The sequence below is a fragment of the Hylobates moloch genome, unplaced genomic scaffold (genome assembly GCF_009828535.3).
Source record: "Hylobates moloch isolate HMO894 unplaced genomic scaffold, HMol_V3 SCAFFOLD_19, whole genome shotgun sequence".
Classification (NCBI taxonomy): Eukaryota; Metazoa; Chordata; class Mammalia; order Primates; family Hylobatidae; genus Hylobates; species Hylobates moloch.
In genome coordinates, this window is record NW_026652294.1 from 39,583,689 (window position 1) to 39,602,790 (window position 19,102).

Consider the following 19,102-nt stretch of genomic DNA (forward strand, 5'->3'; position numbering starts at 1 on the left):
GAACAATACCTTAACAGAAAATCTTTTTTCTACTAAAAACAAATCAGCTTTTACTATATTAGAATGTACTTATTATCTAATAGTGCAGGCACTTTGGAAGGTGGTACTTCAGCTGAAATAGCGTTTGTTGAACATTTGGATTCAATGGCTGATTCTTGCTCCTTTCCTGTGTGCTGCTTCCAGGTGGCTAGAAAACAACCTAATTCTTCCTACCAGCAGAATGTAAAACAGGTTTCTATCAGACTTGATTGTCAACCTTTGGAATAGGATGTATAAATAACAAGCATTAAATAGACTCATGTATTACTTTGCAAATAAATTTCAGAAAATAATTACCTTAATTTAGACTATAATTTGAAGGAACGATCTAGAGCAGGGTTTCTCGATCTTAGCATAACTGATATTTTGGGCTCAATAATTCTAAGCGGTGGGGACTGTGCCATGCACTGGATGATTTTTAGCAGTATCCCTGGCCTCTACCAACTAGATGCCAGTGGCACACCACTACCTATTCTCCCAGGTAAACAAAGAAAAATGTCTCCAGACACTGCCAACGTCCCTTGGGGAGCCTCTAATTAAGAACCACTGACCTAGAGCCACTCCAGTTACAGGTTAAAACCCTACATACATCAATGATGGAAATCGCTGTAAGGATTCATGGTAGCCATGATAGCCAAGACCACCTCAATGAGCCCCACCTCTGGTATTGACAGTCCCCTCCCACACAGTATCAGGGTTGGTTTGTATGACCAACAGAAGACAATAGAGGAAGGCATGTGATTTCCAAGGCAGGGTGTGTAACTTCTGTCTTTCTCTTGGATCACTTGCTCTGGGAGAAGCTGGCTGCCATGTCATAGCGACATTCAAGGAGCCCTATGGAGAGGCTGCCTCCAAGGTCAGGAACCGAGGCCTCCAGCCAAGAGCCATGTAGGATAGGGACTTCCCACCAAGAGCTACCTGAGGAAGATTTGAAGGAGATCCTCCCATCTCAGTCAGGCCTTCAGATGACTACAGCTGTAGCCAACATCTCAGTGACAACCTCCTAAGAGACCCTGGGCCAGAGTCACCCAGCTAAGCTGCTACTGACTTTCTGACACACAGAAACTGTGAGATAATCGATGCCTGAAGCCACTAGGTTTTAGGATCATTTGTTACGTAGCAATTGATAACTAATACAGAATTATATCTGTCCCAAACACTAAAATAATGAGTTGAAACACACCCTGGCAGGGAGATAAATCCTTACACTTCCTAACAGAATCACTATATTCTTTACCCAAGGACACAAATGACGGCTTAGTAGCAATTTATCTTTTCCAGGAAAAAGGGGGGCCAATGAGCACCAAAACTGTCTGTCTTGAATTTAGGGCATGGTTTTAGGGCTGGGGGCGGAAACAGAATAGATTAGTAACTTGATTTCTGTGGTAAGATAAACGATTTTCCACAAAGAAGTCCTTGAAGATCTTGATGGAGATTCACATACCAAAGCTGGCAGCTCACTGTTCCTTCTTTCCTGTGATATAGCCACTAAACACAGGGCATTTCAGTAGGAAAATTTCAAATTTAGTTGTGGCTCAGGCTCAATGGGGATGATCCAGGAGAATGACGGAAAGTCTGAAGGAATGCAGTTTCCTCAGATCGTTTCTAAACCCACAAGTCACAGGCATGCCTCCTACTGACACAGGCACATTTGTTATCCCACTTCGCACATAAAAAGCTAAATTAATTACTAAATGAACTTGGATTAAGTGAATCTTCAAATTTTATCTTACTGGGAATAAACTATTCCAAGAAAATACATCCCTATTTCTTACATAACTTGGAAAGCGTCTTGCACTGAAACTATCTCTGAAGGTGCTATGGGCTGAAATGCGTCCCTGCACAAATTCCTGTGTTGAAGTCCTAACCCCCAGGACCACATGATGGAACTGTAATTAGGAAGAGGGTCTTTAAAGAAGTCATTACATTAAAAAAGGGTCATTAGGGTGCACCCTACTTCAATATAATTGGTGTCCTTATAAGAAGAGATTAGGAAACAGATACACACAGAGGGAAGGCCATGTGAAGACACAGGGAGAATACAACCATCTATAAGCCAAAGAAAGAGTATACAGTGAATCAGCAAGAGAACTAACATAACTAACTCCATTTTTGTTTAAGGGGCCTTTACCCATTCCTGCACATGGGCAAGGATAATTTTAGAGCACTAAGATAATATGCAAAAACAGCAATCAGGTAGTTTTTAAAACTAACTCTGAGATTAAAGAAGTGTGTGAACAACTATGTTTTGTTAAAGATTTATGAGAGCACTGTGACTTGACTAAGGACAAGGATATTCCCAACCTCCTCGGACCCTTGCCGGCGCCCAGATGTCTGTGGTCGTCAGTTACCTCTTCATCCCAACCGTCTCCCCTTCCCCCTGCCTTAACATAAAAACAGATTAAAATGTGTTCTGACTTGAGAGGGTCCTCTGGGACGCTAGTCCACCATCTTCTTTGTTTGATGGCTCTCCAAATAAACGTGCTTTTCCTCCCACCAACTCTGATCTCTCGTGGGTGGCTTTCAAGTGGCACGCAGCTGAACTTGGGTTCAGTTACGAGAGGCCACAAAAGAAACCAATCCTGCCAACACCTTGCTTCAGACTTCTAGCCTCCAGAATTGTGGAAAAGTACATTTCTGTTGTTTATGCTGCTCCCAGTCTGTGGTACTTTTATATCGCAGCCCTAGTGAACTAACCCAGAGGGCTTTCTGGTTGCCCTTGTGTTTGCTGGGTCCTCTGCGATCCTGAATCTGCTCGCTTCCACTAATCATAGCAACCACGCCATCGGAAAATTAATGTGCAGACCATGATGTTATCTGAGTTTTAAAAAGCATGTCACAATGACACTAGATCCCCCAAATTATCCATCAATGAACTGTTAGAACTGAGGTCTCTTTTACTCTGGCTTTCTTGACTTTTACCAATACTTCAGAGCAAGGAGAAAAAAAAGGGAAGAATTAATTTGAACAACTTAAGTGGAAATAACTGAACAATGAAATCCTTCTTCAATCTAACAGTGGAAGGGGTTTCTGAAACTTGATGACCATAATCCAGGGCAAAAGACTTAATGGAGGAATGTCCATTGTGTTGAATATGGGTTTAGAGATGATTTGCTGTGACAATGTTGAAGCTGAGCAACTGGGGTGGAGAGAGGCAGTGTCCCTGAAGTAACAGAGACCTGGCCATCACTTAGGATAACATTCTCAGGTGAACAGGTATAGCTAGTCAAACTGAGGAGGAAAGTAAAGCTTTCAAGTTGAATAGCTAAGAAGAATTTTTAGGCTGGGTGTGGTGGCTCACTACTGTAATCCCAGTACTTTGGGAGGCTGAGGCTTCCAGTGATCCTCTTGCCTCAGCCTCCCAAAGAACTGGACAATGTAGTGAGACCCTAATCTCTAAAAAAAAAAAAAAAAGTTATTATTTTAAATTAGCCTGGTGAAGTAGTGTGAGCCTGTAGTCCCGGCTCCTTGGGAGACTGAAGCAGGACGATGCCTTGAGACCAGGAGTTTGTGGCTGCAGTGAGCTATGACTGTGCCACTGCACTCCAGGCTGGGTGACACAGCAAGACCCTGTCTCAAAAAAAAATTTTTTTTTAAAGAGGAGTCATAGTAGTGACAAATTATTCTGAAGTCCAAATCCCATAGAAAATAGCAAGGTAGGAAAAGGTCAGTTTACCACATCTAATGCGTTGAATGTTTACTATGCCTAGTGCCGGGCTAAGTGCTCAACGTGCACACCATTTAATCTCTACTCCAATTCCACTGACAGGTGTTATTGACCAATCAAAGATAAATAAGCTCAGAGGTTAAATTACATATCCATAAAATAAGACATAGAGTTATACATTTCTGTATGATAAAATGATTAAAGTTACTTACACATTACCTTTTTTCTTTTCAAATGTGACTACTAGAAAATTTAAAATTACACGTGAGCTTGTATTATGTCTACAGAACTACATCTATTAGCTTCTTAAAATCTAGGAAGAAAAGTAATTCATTTGCTTAATCACAGTAGACATTTAACTAGAAATCTAAGGAAATAAAAGCTTCTGGTGCTTTGAAACTTACAAAACGAGATGAGTTATCATTTTTCACAGTCTTCGCATTTCCAAATGATTCCAGAATTGGATTTGCTTGCAAAAGCTGCCGTTCAAGTTCCCCCTAAAAGACATTACACACACACACACACACACAAATAAAAGCAGATGTACGTTAATCTAATATCTTTACTTGTGTCATCAGGGAAAAAATTTCTAAAAAAGAAACTGCATCTTTTCCTCAATCCTTTCATTCTGTCTGCCATCCAGCAACTTCTGTTGGCTTCTTAATCCTGGTTATGATAATGGACTCTACTAAAGGAAAAAATTACCATCTATAAAGTGATCACAAGGAGAAGAAAATGTCACGCTGAACAGAGAAGATCAACTTAAGCATGGGGCACATAAATCAGGCAGAGAATTTCGAAAATAAAACAGATTGGCTTTCATGAAATGAAATTTAGCACGACACCAATTAAGAACATATTAATACTTCTGTTTATTTTAACTCTGCCTTTTTTGAAAACTTTAAGGCAGTTAATTTAACAGTTACCACTGTATTGATGTAGCACTTTCCAGTTTTCCAAGGAGTTTCATATACTATCTCTATCATATAGACAGGGCAATGTCTTCACCTCCACTTTCAGAGGATGGTAAAGACGCTGACGCTGCTAACTTGCTCAGATTTACAAGGCTAAGTAGACAGCATTTGATAAAATGACTGCTTTAGTCAGTGTCTTTACTTATATGTAAATTAGGCTATAAAACAGATTTTACAAACAAAAGGCGGAAATATATTAATATGTACTTTAATCATGAAACACGATAGAAAGCTGTATGAGAAAGCATGATGCCATTTCTGGCCACGAAAAGCACCAGAAGTGATGTTGTGTTTCTGGAATGTAATTTCAGAGTTATAATTTATGACTTAAATCTGCTTTTTCCAAACATAAATCTTACCCCTATATTTTAAAATACCCACAGTATTTTAGACCTAAAGAAAAACTAACTAAATAAAAGCCACTAGGAAATGCGATACTCTAAGCAAAAAAGATGAATATAAAGAACCTCACATAAGGCTTTTAAATTAGTGGCATTTGGTATGTGATGCACTCCATCACCATCAAATTCAAAAAAAAAAAAAAAGAACAAATATATGTCATCTGTACAGTTGTGTCACGCCACCTTGGTGTGGACTGTCACTCAGCTGAAAGGGTGGGTAAGTGTTCCTGAGGCACATTACACAGGAAGGGGACCTGGTCCGCCTACATCCATTACAGCACGATCTGGACTGTCTGCATGTTCACCGGTCTTAACTACAATCTATAACCGTGTTCAGCTGAAGCCAGTCAGGAACCAGTCTTGTCGAGAACCTCAAGCTATGCGGATGTCATTATATGGCATCGGTTCATTTTCTTGGTGTTAGACAGTTTCCTCCCTGTACAACAAATCTTCTGGTTTCCTCACTTCAAAACCCTTACCAGACTATTTTTCCTGTAAATTTTTCTATCTTTCTTTCTTTCTTTCTTTTTTTTTTTTTTTTTGAGACGGAATCTCACTCGCCCAGGCTGGAGTGCAGTGGCACGATCTCAGCTCACTGCAAACTCCGCTTCCTGGGTTCACGCCATTTTCCTGCCTCAGCCTCCCGAGTAGCTTGGACTACAGGCACCTGCCACCACGCCTGGCTTTTTGTATTTTTAGTAGAGACGGGGTTTCACCGTGTTAGCCAGGATGGTCTTGTGCTGTCAATTTTTCTAAACCATTACATGCTGCCAAACTGTCTTAAGCATGATATCCTGAACAACTTTGATGACTGAGAGCCATTGTTAAAAATGCCAGTCAGGGGCCGGGCGCGGTGGCTCACGCCTGTAATCCCAGCACTTTTCGAGGCCAAGACGGGCGGATCACGAGGTCAGGAGATCGAGACCATACTGGCTAGCACGGTGAAACCCCATCTCTACTAAAAATACAAAAAAATTAGCCAGGTGTGGTGGTGGGTGCCTGAGGCAGGAGAATCGCTTGAACCCAGGAGGCAGAGGTTGCAGTGAGCCGAGATCGTGCCACTGCACTCCAGCCTGGGAGACAGTGCAAGAGACTCCATCTCCAAAAAAAAAAAATTAAAATTAAAAATGCCAGTCATTATTTGGAGATAGAATAGACTGCCTTCCTCCACCCCCCCGGGGTCGGCAGTCAGTTCCATCAGCATTCCTATGACCAATATTTTGCAAAGCCCTTGGTATACTCACTTTGCATTAACTGTTTGGGTCTCTAAAAGCCTTTTTTTTTTTTTTTTTTTAAACCTAATTCAATCTATGCGATGAGAATGTGGAAACTTGGAAAAACACTGGCATTCTGGTAAGTGGGGCATTACCTTAATACTAAATATCTACTGCTAGACCTTGGATTCCTTAAAATCACACACCATCCTACCAAATCATAAGAAAAAGACTTTGATTGTCCATCTTTAAAGGGTTTTCCTAACTTGTACATAAAACCAGTAATGCATATCTTACTTTAATATTACTTAGATATGGCTAAAAGGATTGAGTCAAATTTTTCATTGGTTCTTTTCTTTTCCCGTGTGTGTGTGTGTATGTGTGTGAGAGAGAGAGAGAGAGAGAGAGAGATCCACTGATTCTACTCTTCTTGTATTGGCTTCAAATAACCTGGTTGTATCCCCTGTGCCTAACTCAGTCAGTATCAGGTCAAAATGATGCTTGGCAAATGTTTTGCTGAATGAATGTATTATAAGAGGTTCCACGGGTGTCCAACTCTTTAAATGTGAGGACATTTTTTGCTTATCTGTGATGGTGGATATCATGAAAATTATGCACAAACCCTTTTTTTTAAAATAGCTCATCAGCTATTGTTAGTGTATTTTATGTGTAGCTCAAGACAATTTTTCTTCTTCCAGTGTGGTCCAGGGAAGCCAAAAGGTTGGAACCTGGAATTCTAGAAGTATTTGGGGAGGGGATGGTGGTGAGCCAAAGGCAGCAAGAAGATTTATGGGTCCTCAGAGTCACCATGGTAATGGTGGACTCAGGCACTCCTCCGTCCCTGTTGTTGGTCCCACTACATTGATAGTGTCATGGTATCACTCCTACTAATGGATTTGTGGACATTGGTGAGACTGAGTAACGATCTCAAAAACTCCCCAAATGAATCCCCAAAAACCTGGTACAAAGCCAATTATCTTAACAGACAGAAATTAACATGAGATAATTTCTGCATTGAACAATTTCATAATTAGATAAATGGTGCCAACAGATCTCAACCAAATTATGAAGGCATTTGTAAACCATCAGGGGGCAGTGACTATTCACTTTTCCTTTAGAACTGGATGGGCAATGTCCCTCGTTTCTATTCTATGTTATTTTGGAATGTAGAAAACAAGCAGCCTTAGCTATTGAAATGATTTTTAAAGTTCTAAATATTTAGAGTTATATACTGCTTTCAAAGTTTACCAGTCATAGTGAAAATTATACTCCTGGGTTTATCACATAGTATATCATATACATTTGCTATATGATATAGCATGAGTTCGAAATGGTTAAAAATATATACCTCTTTCAAAAGTCCAGTTCAGCCAGCAAGGGGACTTAGGCTGAGATCGGTGTGTACCTTGCAGGCCTGGCAGGGCAGAGCTGCAGGAAGGTTAAAAGCAGGCAGCAGCAACCAATCACATGTTGAAAACCAGACTCTAATCTCAACTGGCAGGCTCTCATTACTTGCTACTTGCTATCTATCACCTTTCTGTCTTAGTTCAGCACAGTTTAAACCAGATACAAAGTCGTCCTGAAGATGACTGGAAACACAGGGATACAAGTGGGGTGGCTTGAAGATATCATTTGTAGGGAATGGTCAAGTTTTAGAACTTAATCATTTTCAAATCTGCTCTGAAATTGCACTGTGTTGAGGCTTTGTGAACTCTGTGCTAGACTTTGAGGGTCTCTAAGAACAACCTCTCGTGAGGAAAGAGGGCACACAGAAGCTGTACTTGCAGCTGGTGGATACTAAGGGGATATAGCCAAATAAGACCCTTAATTTTGTTATAAAAAGTACACCAAAAGTTCATAAATAAATGTTTATTTCAAGTTTACTTAAGTATTGTCACTTTAATTTTGAAAACTGATTTGCTTATATTTGTTCATATTTCAAAAATGAAGATTAAATTTAAAAGGTAAACATAAAAGACTGACCACACCGCTCACTAGGATGGCTTTAATAAAAACACAGATAATGCCAAGTGCTGATGAGGATATGGAGAAACTGGAACTCTCACATGTTCCTGGTGGGAATGTCAAATGGTACAGTCTCTTTAAAAATGTTTAACAGAATTACCATATGACCCAGCAATTTTACCTCTAGGTATCTAACTAAGAAAAATGAAAACATATGTTCTCACCATAACTTGTACATGAGTATTCATAGCAGCATTAATTACAATGGCCAAAAAGTAGAAAAAAATCCATATCCATTCACTGATGAATGGATAAACAGAACGTGACACATATTTAATATTATGGAATATTATTTGGCCATAAAAAGGAATGAAGTACTTATATGTGCTAGAATCTGGATGAACCTTGAATATATTATGCTAAAAGAAAGAACCATCAGGGAGGACCACATATTATATGATTCCATTCACATGAAATGTCCAGAATAGGCAAATACATAGAGACAGAAAGTAGATTAGTGCTTGCCAGGAGCTGGGGGGAAATGGCAGGTGACTGCTAATGGGTATGGAGTTTCTTTTGGGGTGAGGAAAATGTTCTAAAATTGATTATGACAATAATTGCATAATGTGAATATATTAAAAACACTAAATTGTACACTTCCAATGGGTACATTGAATGGTATGTGAATTATATCTCATTTAAATTGTTTCAAAAAAAGAATGACTAGATAAACAAGCAAATAAATAAAGGACTGACAAAATCAGGAGCTAGAAATGCCCTCCCCTTTGGGTTTACAATTCATACTACCGATGTATACACATGGTTCCTCGGAATTTAACTTTTGCTTATAAAGTTTAATGTAAAATCACAAACCAGTGGTATCAAATCAACCAAAAGAAACTGTGACCTTGGAAAGTACAGACTTTTCACATTGTAACTATAACTTTAAGGCAATCCTTCAAGTGGGGTGAAGAAGTAGCAGACAGGGACACCCAGCAGGGGGAGAAGTAACTTCTTGACGGGACCCTTCCAGGGTGTGACCATTCCCTACCGTGCTTGTTAAGTATTTCATGTTCCTCAGTTGTGTTGGGGAAGAAAAATTGAGAACGAGTATTCTAATATTTCTAAAATCATCAGCATACCTACTACTTAACTACCATTAAAATCAACCTGGGAAAAGCGGCATTGAAGATTGTGTGCACAGTGGACACATGCAGTACGACATGCAAATCGGCAATGACCAGGAAGCATGGCCCAAAGAAGCTGCTGCCTTCTTTGGGAGAACGTGCTTCCCAGGGATTGATTTGACTCAAAGTAAAATCTAGGTGGGGGTAGGCATGCTACTCACATACAACAGGGATCCACTCTGTAGTTTAAAATGACATCGAAACGAAATGTTAACGACAATGATTTATGTGTTCCATAGGGAATTTGGAAAACCTAAATCTGTGTATTAACTGCTTAACACTATTTCAATAGCGACACAAGTACATATTAAAATGACATTTAGCAAGTACCTTTAAAGCATAAAGAAAACCTGGTTTCTGGTCCAGATTTTCCTTCTTTAATTGGCAAAGAAGCTTTTAAATATCCTACAGGATAAAGATTATTTCATTTACCCTCTTCATTTGTATCACTGGTCTATTCTGCAGCTAAAGGAGCAAAAGGACATCATAGGCCTTCACAGGTACAGTACAGCTTGGGTGGCTGGCAATCTCTTAAGAATCTTAAGAAAGATATCTTAAAATCTCAGTGTCTATGACAATTCCTTAGATATTTACGATTATTTCTTTATATTAACAGATCATTTCTATAACTCAATATTATTGTTTCTTGCTTTATATCAGCTTTGTATCATTATGTTTGTGGAAGACCAACCAAAACCATTCCAATGCTAGGGAAAGGATTAAATCCAAGTATAGATGTCCTACTCTATCCAAGGTATCTGGCTCAGGTCTGCCCTCCTTCTCCTCCCAGGTAGTGAGAAATGGAGGTCATGCTACGATTCTTGGTTTGTTCACTGCTATGGTCTATGGAGCTAAAAGGCAGGCATCTGATAACTAGGAAGAATAACAGTCTTCCACTACTTGCCCAGCGTAAAGAAAATTGTAATTGATTTTACTTTACTTATTTATAGAGATGAGGTCTTGCTCTGTTGCCCAGGCTGGAGCAAAGTTGTGTGATCGTAGCTCACTGCAGCCTCAAATACCTGGGCTCAGGCCTTCTGTCTCAGCCTCCCAAACAGCTGGGACTATAGGTGCGTACCACTGTGCCCAGCTCTAATTTATTTTATATATTAAATATAATTGGGCCTTTGGTTTAAAACACATACAGGCATAAACTATGCCATGCCATAAAACTTTAACAGATCAGAAATTTGTTAGCTCCAAAGGTACAACTTTTAAAGGGGCAGCCCCAAATTCAAAATGTAGTGGGGGGGCACAAAGCTAGGTTTCCATGTGTCTGGTAAGTATTAAAATAATTCCACCTAGTAAATGACATATGAAACCATAATTTATAGGCTTCATAAACATGCAGTTCAATGTCATGATAAAAGGGCAAATAAATATTAAAATTTATCGAGAAAACAAATTTAAAGCAAAACGGCATGCGCTTCTCAAGAAAGAATAAGGCTCTAAGCAATACATTTTCAAAATTAAAATTTTTTAATGACAGATTTCACTTAGAACTAGTGGCATTTGATTCTAGCAGAGACTCAATCTACAGACAGAAATTAGTGCAAACACTCAAGACTAAGAAGCATAAAGAAGAGCACTTGCCTGGTGTTTCACTGGTTTAGGCGATTCCTGCTGTTCATTACAAACAGACAAATGCAAATGTTAGCAAGTTTGAGTCTTTGCCTAGCAGTAAGCCATTTCCAAAGCACCAAGCCAATGTGCAGTTGAAAACTGTGGAAGCTGGGTTGGCTGGCGTTCTCTCAGGCTGTATTAACTACCACTTCTGCCTGTCTAAAAATTAAGGAGAACTGACATTTCTATTCTTGCCCTTTTTCTATCATCACTTCTTCCCATATCTCTACCCTCCCCTCAAGCCGCTGTGGGTAGTAGCAAGGGGCTACTGCAAGTTCAGAAAGAACTGCTGAAAATAGGCAAGCATCTTCTTTTGGTGGAAAATAAGTCTTCATAAGCACTGCTGAACAATTCTCAGCAAATCTTTGCAAGAAATTAGGCATCAAGCCACAGCCATAATTCCAGTTTGCCCTGTCAGAAAGCCTCTTTAACAGCAATTTCCTTGTATCCTAGCCTCTGGGGTGGAAAAAAGCGTTGCTGGGTAGGTGGCGGGGAGCGGGTGGAGACAAGGGAGCTGTCAGTTATAGCAGTGTGGAGAGTAGACTGGCTTCCTTATTTTTGTTTCTGAAATTATAAAAGAATAAGAAGATGATTTAAAAAACAACAGAGCAGAAACTTACAGGAATATTATGGTCCTTTCTTCCTTTATGTGAAGAAGCAACATGGGCAAGGTACTGAATAACTTTCTTTGTATTTTCTGTCTTCCCAGCACCTGACTCACCCCTGAAAGAAAGAATTAATATAGGCTGCTTTAACGAAAGCACAGCACATGCATTCCAAAATTACAACTGATAAAATTAAATTGTATTGGAACAACTATTAATAAAAATAAAAAGAGAATAGAAAAAATAACTATCAGCAGTAGTTAGAAAATTATTCTTGTAAGAGGTATTAAATAATAAACCCAAATAATTCTTTTTTTTCTTTGAGACAAAGTCTCACTCTGTTGCCCGGGCTGGAGTGCAGTGGCGCGATCTTGGCTCACTGCAACCTCTGCCTCCAGGCTTCAAAGAATTGTTGTGCCTCGGCCTCCTAAGTAGCTGGGATTACATGCACACACCACCATGCCCGGCTAATTCTTATACTTTTAGTAGAGATGGGGTTTCGCCATGTTGGCCAGGCTGGTCTCGAACTCCTGGCCTCAAGTGATCTGCTCACCTCGGCCTTTTAAAGCACTGGGATTACAGGCCTGAGCCACTGCGCCCAGGCAACCCAAGTATTTCTTGATAGATGCCAGTAAGAGGACACAAGAAAATGTTCACGACACTCTTTTTTCCCTTGGGGGTGGGGGGGTTCTACCAGAGAAGTGAAATTTATTAGAACATTCACGAAGAAAACTCCTCAGTACCATAAACATATCCAGCACTGCAAACAGAGAATCCCTAAAACAAATTAATTATGATTTAATCTGAAGGAGCTGAAAGAACTGAGATGCGTGCTGGTATTGATACTCATCTTCAAAGCCACTGCAAGCCTTCTCAGATCCCCCTCTCAGAGCAGGCTAGTGACGATTCGCTTCCTGGTGCCAATGTTGTGCCTCATTCACCCTTGTTAAAGATCTTCCCATTATTTGCTGGCCTCATAGGCTGGGTTCCTGATGGCAGGGGCTATAGCCTCATTTATTTATTTATTTGTGTTTTGTTTCTTTCTTTCTTTCTTTTTTTTTTTGAGACAGTCTTGCTCTGTTGCCCAGACTAGAGCGCAGTGGTGTGATCTCGGCTCATTACAGCCTCTGCCTCCTGGGTTCAAACAGTTCTCCTGCCTCAGCCTCCCAAATAGCTGGGACCATAGGCGTGCGCCACCATGCCTGGCTAAGTTTTTGTATTTTTAGTAGAGACAGGGTCTAGCCATGTTGGCTAGGCTAGTCTCAAACTCCTGACCTCAAGTGATCCACCTGCCCAGCCTCTGTTTTGTTTCTTTTTAATCCTTGTAACTTTTCCCAGTGTTGACACATAGGCAGACATAATTTGTTGTCAAAATGAGTAAATACTATGAATTTTGTTGTGTGAATGAGGACAAATGCCACCATTTTAAATGATTCATATTTACAAGCAAGGCTGGCATATTTCAAAAGTTTTCATTTCTACTTTGTACTAGGCTTGAAATTCAGACAAGCTGCTACGCACACAGCGAGACCTGAATTATGGCCTCTGCTCAAACACTGAAGCTCCCCTAAGACATGATCAAAGCAAACCTAACTTTACAGTCAACAAAATTCTCAATTTGGATTATAATAAAAATTTCAATATCTAATTAATTTTTCTTTAAAAAAAACACCCCAAACTCAAAAATGTTATTATATACATTGCCAACGAATAATCCTCTAAGCATTTAATCCTTGGATTGAAAATCTAATTTTTCTAACAAAGCTGGACTCTTTCTTGGAATTGTACCTAGAATTGCACTATTTGGGCCGGCCACAGTGGCTCATGCTGGGACTTTGGGAGGCCAAGGCCGGAGAATCGCTTTAGCCCAGGAGTTCAAGATCAGCCAAGGCAGCATGATGAGACCCCTATCTACAAAGAAAACAACAAATTAGCTGGGTGTGGTGGCTCCCACCTGTAGTCCCAGCTACTCAGGAGGCTGAGGTAGGAGGATCTCTTGAGCCTAGGAAGTTGAGGCTGCAGTGAGCTGTGATTGTGCCACTGCACCCCAGCCTGGGCAACAGAGCAAGACCCTGTCTAAAAAAAAAAAAAAAAAAAAGTACTATTTGAAGTGTCCAAAACTTAAATTTTTTGGTAGTTTACTGAAAAATTACTGGTTGCATTATCTTCTTAACTCTGCACCCAGATAACCACAAACTCAACCACAGGGAAGACTGGGTGAAGGAACCCTAGTGACCAACTGTTGGCCTCAGTAAAGAAATTTTCTTCTCTGGGCCTCAGTGTCCCAAATCTCTAAAATGCAGGCATTGGATTAGATCCTTTCTAGCTCCAAGAGCTGATAATTCTAGATATAACCCACTTAATGGTTTATAAGACTATTTCCTATGTGAAGCTTATTAACCACCCCTCATGTTATCGTAACATTAGTTCCCTTCTGATTTGCCACCCACAAGTGTTTGAATCTTAGGTACTCCAATCTACCAAACTTTTATTTTAAGGTTTCTGCCCACTATTCATGCTAAAAGAGGCCTTTCTGGCAACCAAGATTACATCAATCTGTACTCTGATTTTTATATCATCTGTATTATTAAATCCATCTGTTGGATTTCTTTTACAACTTTGATAGTTTCACTTTTTACAGCTGAATCTTCAATCTGAAAAAAATTTTATGATTTCAGGTAAGAATTTAATCTAATTGTTTCCCCTGGATGATTCAGCCCACCTCCCAATATCAATGACTGACAAAGACATTCATTCTCAGGTGATATAAAATGTTATCTTTTAGACAGGCATGGTGGCGGGCGCCTGTAATCCCAGCTACTCGGGAGGTTGAGGCAGGAGACTTGCTTGAACCTGAGAAATGGAGGTTGCAGTAAGCCAAGATCTTGCCACTGCACTCAAGCCTGGGCAACAGAGCGAGACTTCATCTCAAGAAAAAAAAAAAAGTTATCTTTATCTTATTCTTATTCCCCATACATGTGGCTTATTTCCAAGCCAGCACCATATTCAGTGGTTCTGAAACGTGACTAACCAGAGCACCCACCATCATCCTTCTTTTTGAAAAGAGTAAAAAGAAATCAAGTAGACTCTGAGGTTTATTTTTTTAGATAAACTTCAAATAGTTTTTTTCTGTTATCTCTTCCCCATCTCCCTGCCTCCCAAATAAAAAACGATAGGTAGAATTTTGAGTTAAATGGTACCAATATTCATCTTACTATTTTTTTTTTTTTTTAGGAGAAATGATGTCTTCATCCCTGTGTCTCCCAGGTATAAGTTTTGTATTTTTCTAAGTTCAAAACAAGCAAGGATCATGTTTGCCTTATTTATCCTTAAACTCATAGTGCCTAGCAGAGTTAAGTGCTTGATATAGGCTGCTGAGTCAATGAATGAATGTAGGTCCTACATATTTTTAAAGTTTATTTCTAGGCTCTTTTAAATAATTTTTGTTCCTATCAATCTCTTTTCATCACCATTATATTTTCTACCTGGCTACTCTTGGTACATAGATAAGAAAATAGTTTCTATTCATTCATTCAATGACTTATTTTTTCAGCAAACATTTGCAAATCAACTTCTATGTGTCAGGCATTCTTCTGAGTGCTAGGGACAGAGTGTGAATATAGTCCATGTCCTTGTGGGGCACAAGGCTAGAAGAACAGACATAAAATAAATAAGAACAGATAAGATTATTAGATTACAAGGATATAAGGAATGCTGCCAAAGACACTAAAAGGAAAAAGAGAAGGAAGGACAGCCCCTTCTCTAGATATGAAGGTCAGGGGAGAGGCTCTTGAAAGATGAGCAAGAACTGGCAAGCGAAGAGCTGGGGAATGTGTTCAGGAAGATGGAGAGGTACATGCAAAGACCCCAAAGCAGAAAAGAGCTTAGCATAGTCCAGGGACTGATGGCCAGGTGCCAGGATTTGATATAAATAACAATCAGGGAGGGAGTGGCGAGAGAGACAGATGGCGCAGGAAGGGGAGGGGTGCCATGGACCCCGGAGGTCATGGTAAAGAATCTGGGTTTTATTCAAGTGTAATTTCTTAATAGCTATGACAGTGGTCTCTCTGTTTTGTTCTTAACAGTATTAGAAATACTGAGTGTTTCCATATTAATCGTGATGTTGGTTGTTGGTTTCAAAAAGATAATTTATTATCACAACAAGAAATGGGCCTCTTTTTTAGACTGATGATGACTTGTCTCAAATATAGTTATGATTGTTACTTTCCAGCCTGGTTTGTCTCTGTGGTTTCCCAGCTAACCCCCTCAGTGGACATGCTTCAATGTGTCCTTAAAGCATTTTTTCCTGCCTGTCACACTTACGCAGCCATACTTCAACAATTGCTTATGAACTCTGCTACATTTTTTTTTTTTTTTTTTGAGACGGAGTCTTGCTCTGTTGCCCAGGCTGGAGTGCAGTGGCGCAATCTCGGCTCACTGCAAGCTCCACCTCCCGGGTTCACGCCATTCTCCTGCCTCAGCCTCTCCGAGTAGCTGGGACTACAGGCGCCCGCCACCATGCCCGGCTAATTTTTTGTATTTTTTAGTAGAGACGGGGTTTCACCATGGTCTCGATCTCCTGACCTCGCGATCCGCCCGCCTCGGCCTCCCAAAGTGCTGGGATTACAAGCGTGAGCCACCGCGCCCGGCCTCGCTACGTTTTACGTATTTCGGGTCTAAGGTAACTCTGCTGTAGAAAATATGGCTTCAAAGATAGATACATTCAAAATCTTACTGTTGAGCTCCCAAGAGGGTAGATTATGGATCTTATATTGCCCACTATAAAATGGGGATAATAGCTCCTAATGCATAGGGTTGTTGAAGAAAAGATACAGCTCAACTAAAGCATATAGGTGGCATTCAGTAAACATTATCCATTATTGTCCACTCAAATATTCATCTACTATACATGAGGTGATTTGAATTACTAAACTTTATGAATCAATAGTTAGGACAGAGGTTAAGAACCCGAGCTACAGAATCAAAATGACCTACCTAGATTCAAATCCTTCTGCCACTCCCTAGCTATGGAGCTTAGGCAAGTCACTCAGTTCTCTGAGGCTCAGTTTATATGCCTTTAGAACGAGACTTCATAGGACTGAGACAATGCGGGAAAGGGCCTAGCACTATCCTGGCCAAAAGGCTCTCAATAAATGGTAGTGGTGATACCAATAGTTATGATAACGATCAATGATGATGATGATGAAGATGGTAATGGAAATTTTTAAAATCTGATTTTAATGAAGGAGGTGGCAGGATCAAAGGAGTATAAATCTTGGAAAAATAGAAAAAACAAAATGAAACAATGAGAAATGGCACATCTGTCCCAGATGGAAACAGAGGAGGTAACTAAAAGCAGCTTGAACAAAAGCAGAGGGAAGAGAGCCAAAAAGAAAGCTCAGCAGACTTCTAAGAAAATTAGCTAGGAGAATCCTCAGAAAAGTGAACAACAGGCCAAGACCTCAAAGAGTGAGGACAAAGGGAATCTGACCTCATTTCCATCAACAAAATGAGATGTAATGGTGAAGCAGTCTTACACTTTAAGTGGCTGGTTGTTTCACTGCTGGTCTAAGACAGGACTATGGTTAAGGGGAAAAGCTGCAGTCCCAGCATCGTGCTCTTTTGGAGAAGAAATCCTTCAGAGAGAGTGGCAGAAGTACAAAGCTAACAAGAACAAAGCAAGGAGGCTTCTAGCTGGGGTTGTCCTGTATCTGTTGAAGTACATTCGGACACAAAAGATCAGGAGTTTCTAAACATGAACATGTTTGCGTTTCCTCAATAGGTCTACAGCTTTGGCTTCTCAAAGGGATGTGCAATCCAAAACAAAAACATAAAAAACAACAGCCTAAAGAAGCAGTGACGTGGATCATTAATACGTGACCAATTCTGAGACCTTTGAATCCCTTCTGGACCATGGGGATTTCCCCAATGAGAAACCCCTTTTTCAGATCTTTATTGGTAAAAATATTGGTATTTTATTTTGTCTGGATATTGGTAACACTGAATTCAGCCTAGCTTCAAAAATCACCCTCTGCTTGAAGTTCTGTTTTAGATAACCTCAATTTGAAAAACACCAGATACATATTACCCCCTGTATTATCGATACCTATACAAACATATAACACTAGTAGATGACTTCCTACAGTTTCCAAACTCTCTTTAGAAAGCAGCTTACTGGGAAGAGCAGAGATTTTGTGATCAAGACTAGGCTTGGGCTCAAGTCTCCCCTATCGCACTGGCACTAGCTCATCAGGTCTTGGATGATGTGACAGTAAATGGACATAACAGAGGTATTGCAAAGATTAACGGAGAGAACACTTCCAAAGATATGTTCACTTCCCTTGCATATTTGCCTAGAACATTTTAAATTTCTATTTACAAGTTGATTTGATACTTCTTTTTCTTTCATAACATAGATATCATCGAAAGTGAGACACACAGCTATAGCCATCTAATAATTCCCAAAGTTTTAGGACTCGAGGACATCTAAAATAGAGTCATTAGAAAAGCAAATTGACTAAATAGTTAACTAAATAATTACTCTCTCTTTTTTTAACAAGAGAAAAGCACACAAATTCATTTAACATGAGCGTGGGGAGAATCACAGAGTTATTGCCCCCTAAATAGTTATTCTCATACAGAAATAGGGTTTAGATCTCATACAGAAATAGGGTTTAGAAATAGGTTTAGAAATAGGGTTTAGAGAGGCTGACAATCTGATCCAGAATCACATAGTTCATGGCAGAGCTGGGAGAAGAAAGACACCAGAGTTCTAGCTGACCACAGGATGTTTTTTCAACTACATTACATTGTTGCCTTTGCTGTTTAATCAATTCTATCAATTTAGTTGTCTTAAAACTTTTAAGGTATGTTATTCCTAGCAGGAATCAACTGTTCTCAATCCTGGCTGGCTGGCTTGGCCATCATTACTTAACGTAATATTTGTATATAAAAGATAAGATTCCTTTACAAAAACATTGATTGTCACATCTTAATAGGCCATTGTGAGACAACCATTATTTTATAACTTTTACATTATACCCAAATTTACTCAAAAGGAGAAAACCAACTTGCCTAAAGCAGTTAGAGTCATAAAATTTAAACAGAGTATTCTTTAAAAGGGGGGGTTTAAGAGAACAGAGTAATTTCCTCCTCAAGGGTGACTGCTTTGTGAATTTTAATTTCTGATGAGAAGGAAAATCAACATGAGGATTACACTGTAGCAGGATTTTACCTCCAGTTCTATGGGGGTGCAAGTGTGAAAGATTATTCTCTCCTGAGAGGATGCATGCAGCCTGAGTGTCTTCACCACACACGAGAATACTAGGATACTCAGATAAATAATCATTAAACAGGCAGCTTGCAAGTGGGAGCTCACAAGGCCTGGCCTGAGTCTGCAGAAACAAAAGGTTACCTGGGGAACTATG

The 19,102-nt window shown here is 39.8% G+C and overlaps 1 protein-coding gene across 6 annotated transcripts in view; it reads right to left on the reverse strand.

Annotated features, from left to right (window-relative positions):
- MYH10 (myosin heavy chain 10) overlaps nucleotides 1–19,102 on the reverse strand; it is a 156,218-nt gene that overhangs the window by 90,461 nt on the left and 46,655 nt on the right. For 2 of the 6 annotated variants that reach the window (XM_032139176.2, XM_032139173.2), the window contains exons 5-7: nucleotides 11,691–11,793; nucleotides 11,041–11,067; nucleotides 4,111–4,203 (exon numbers count right to left, since the gene is read on the reverse strand). In XM_032139176.2, coding sequence (XP_031995067.1) covers nucleotides 4,111–4,203; nucleotides 11,041–11,067; nucleotides 11,691–11,793 — 223 coding nt within the window. Of the gene's footprint in view, nucleotides 1–4,110; nucleotides 4,204–11,040; nucleotides 11,071–11,690; nucleotides 11,794–19,102 lie in introns of all 6 variants that reach the window. The other 4 variants (XM_032139175.2, XM_032139172.2, XM_032139177.2 and 1 more) reach the window with 2 other exon arrangements.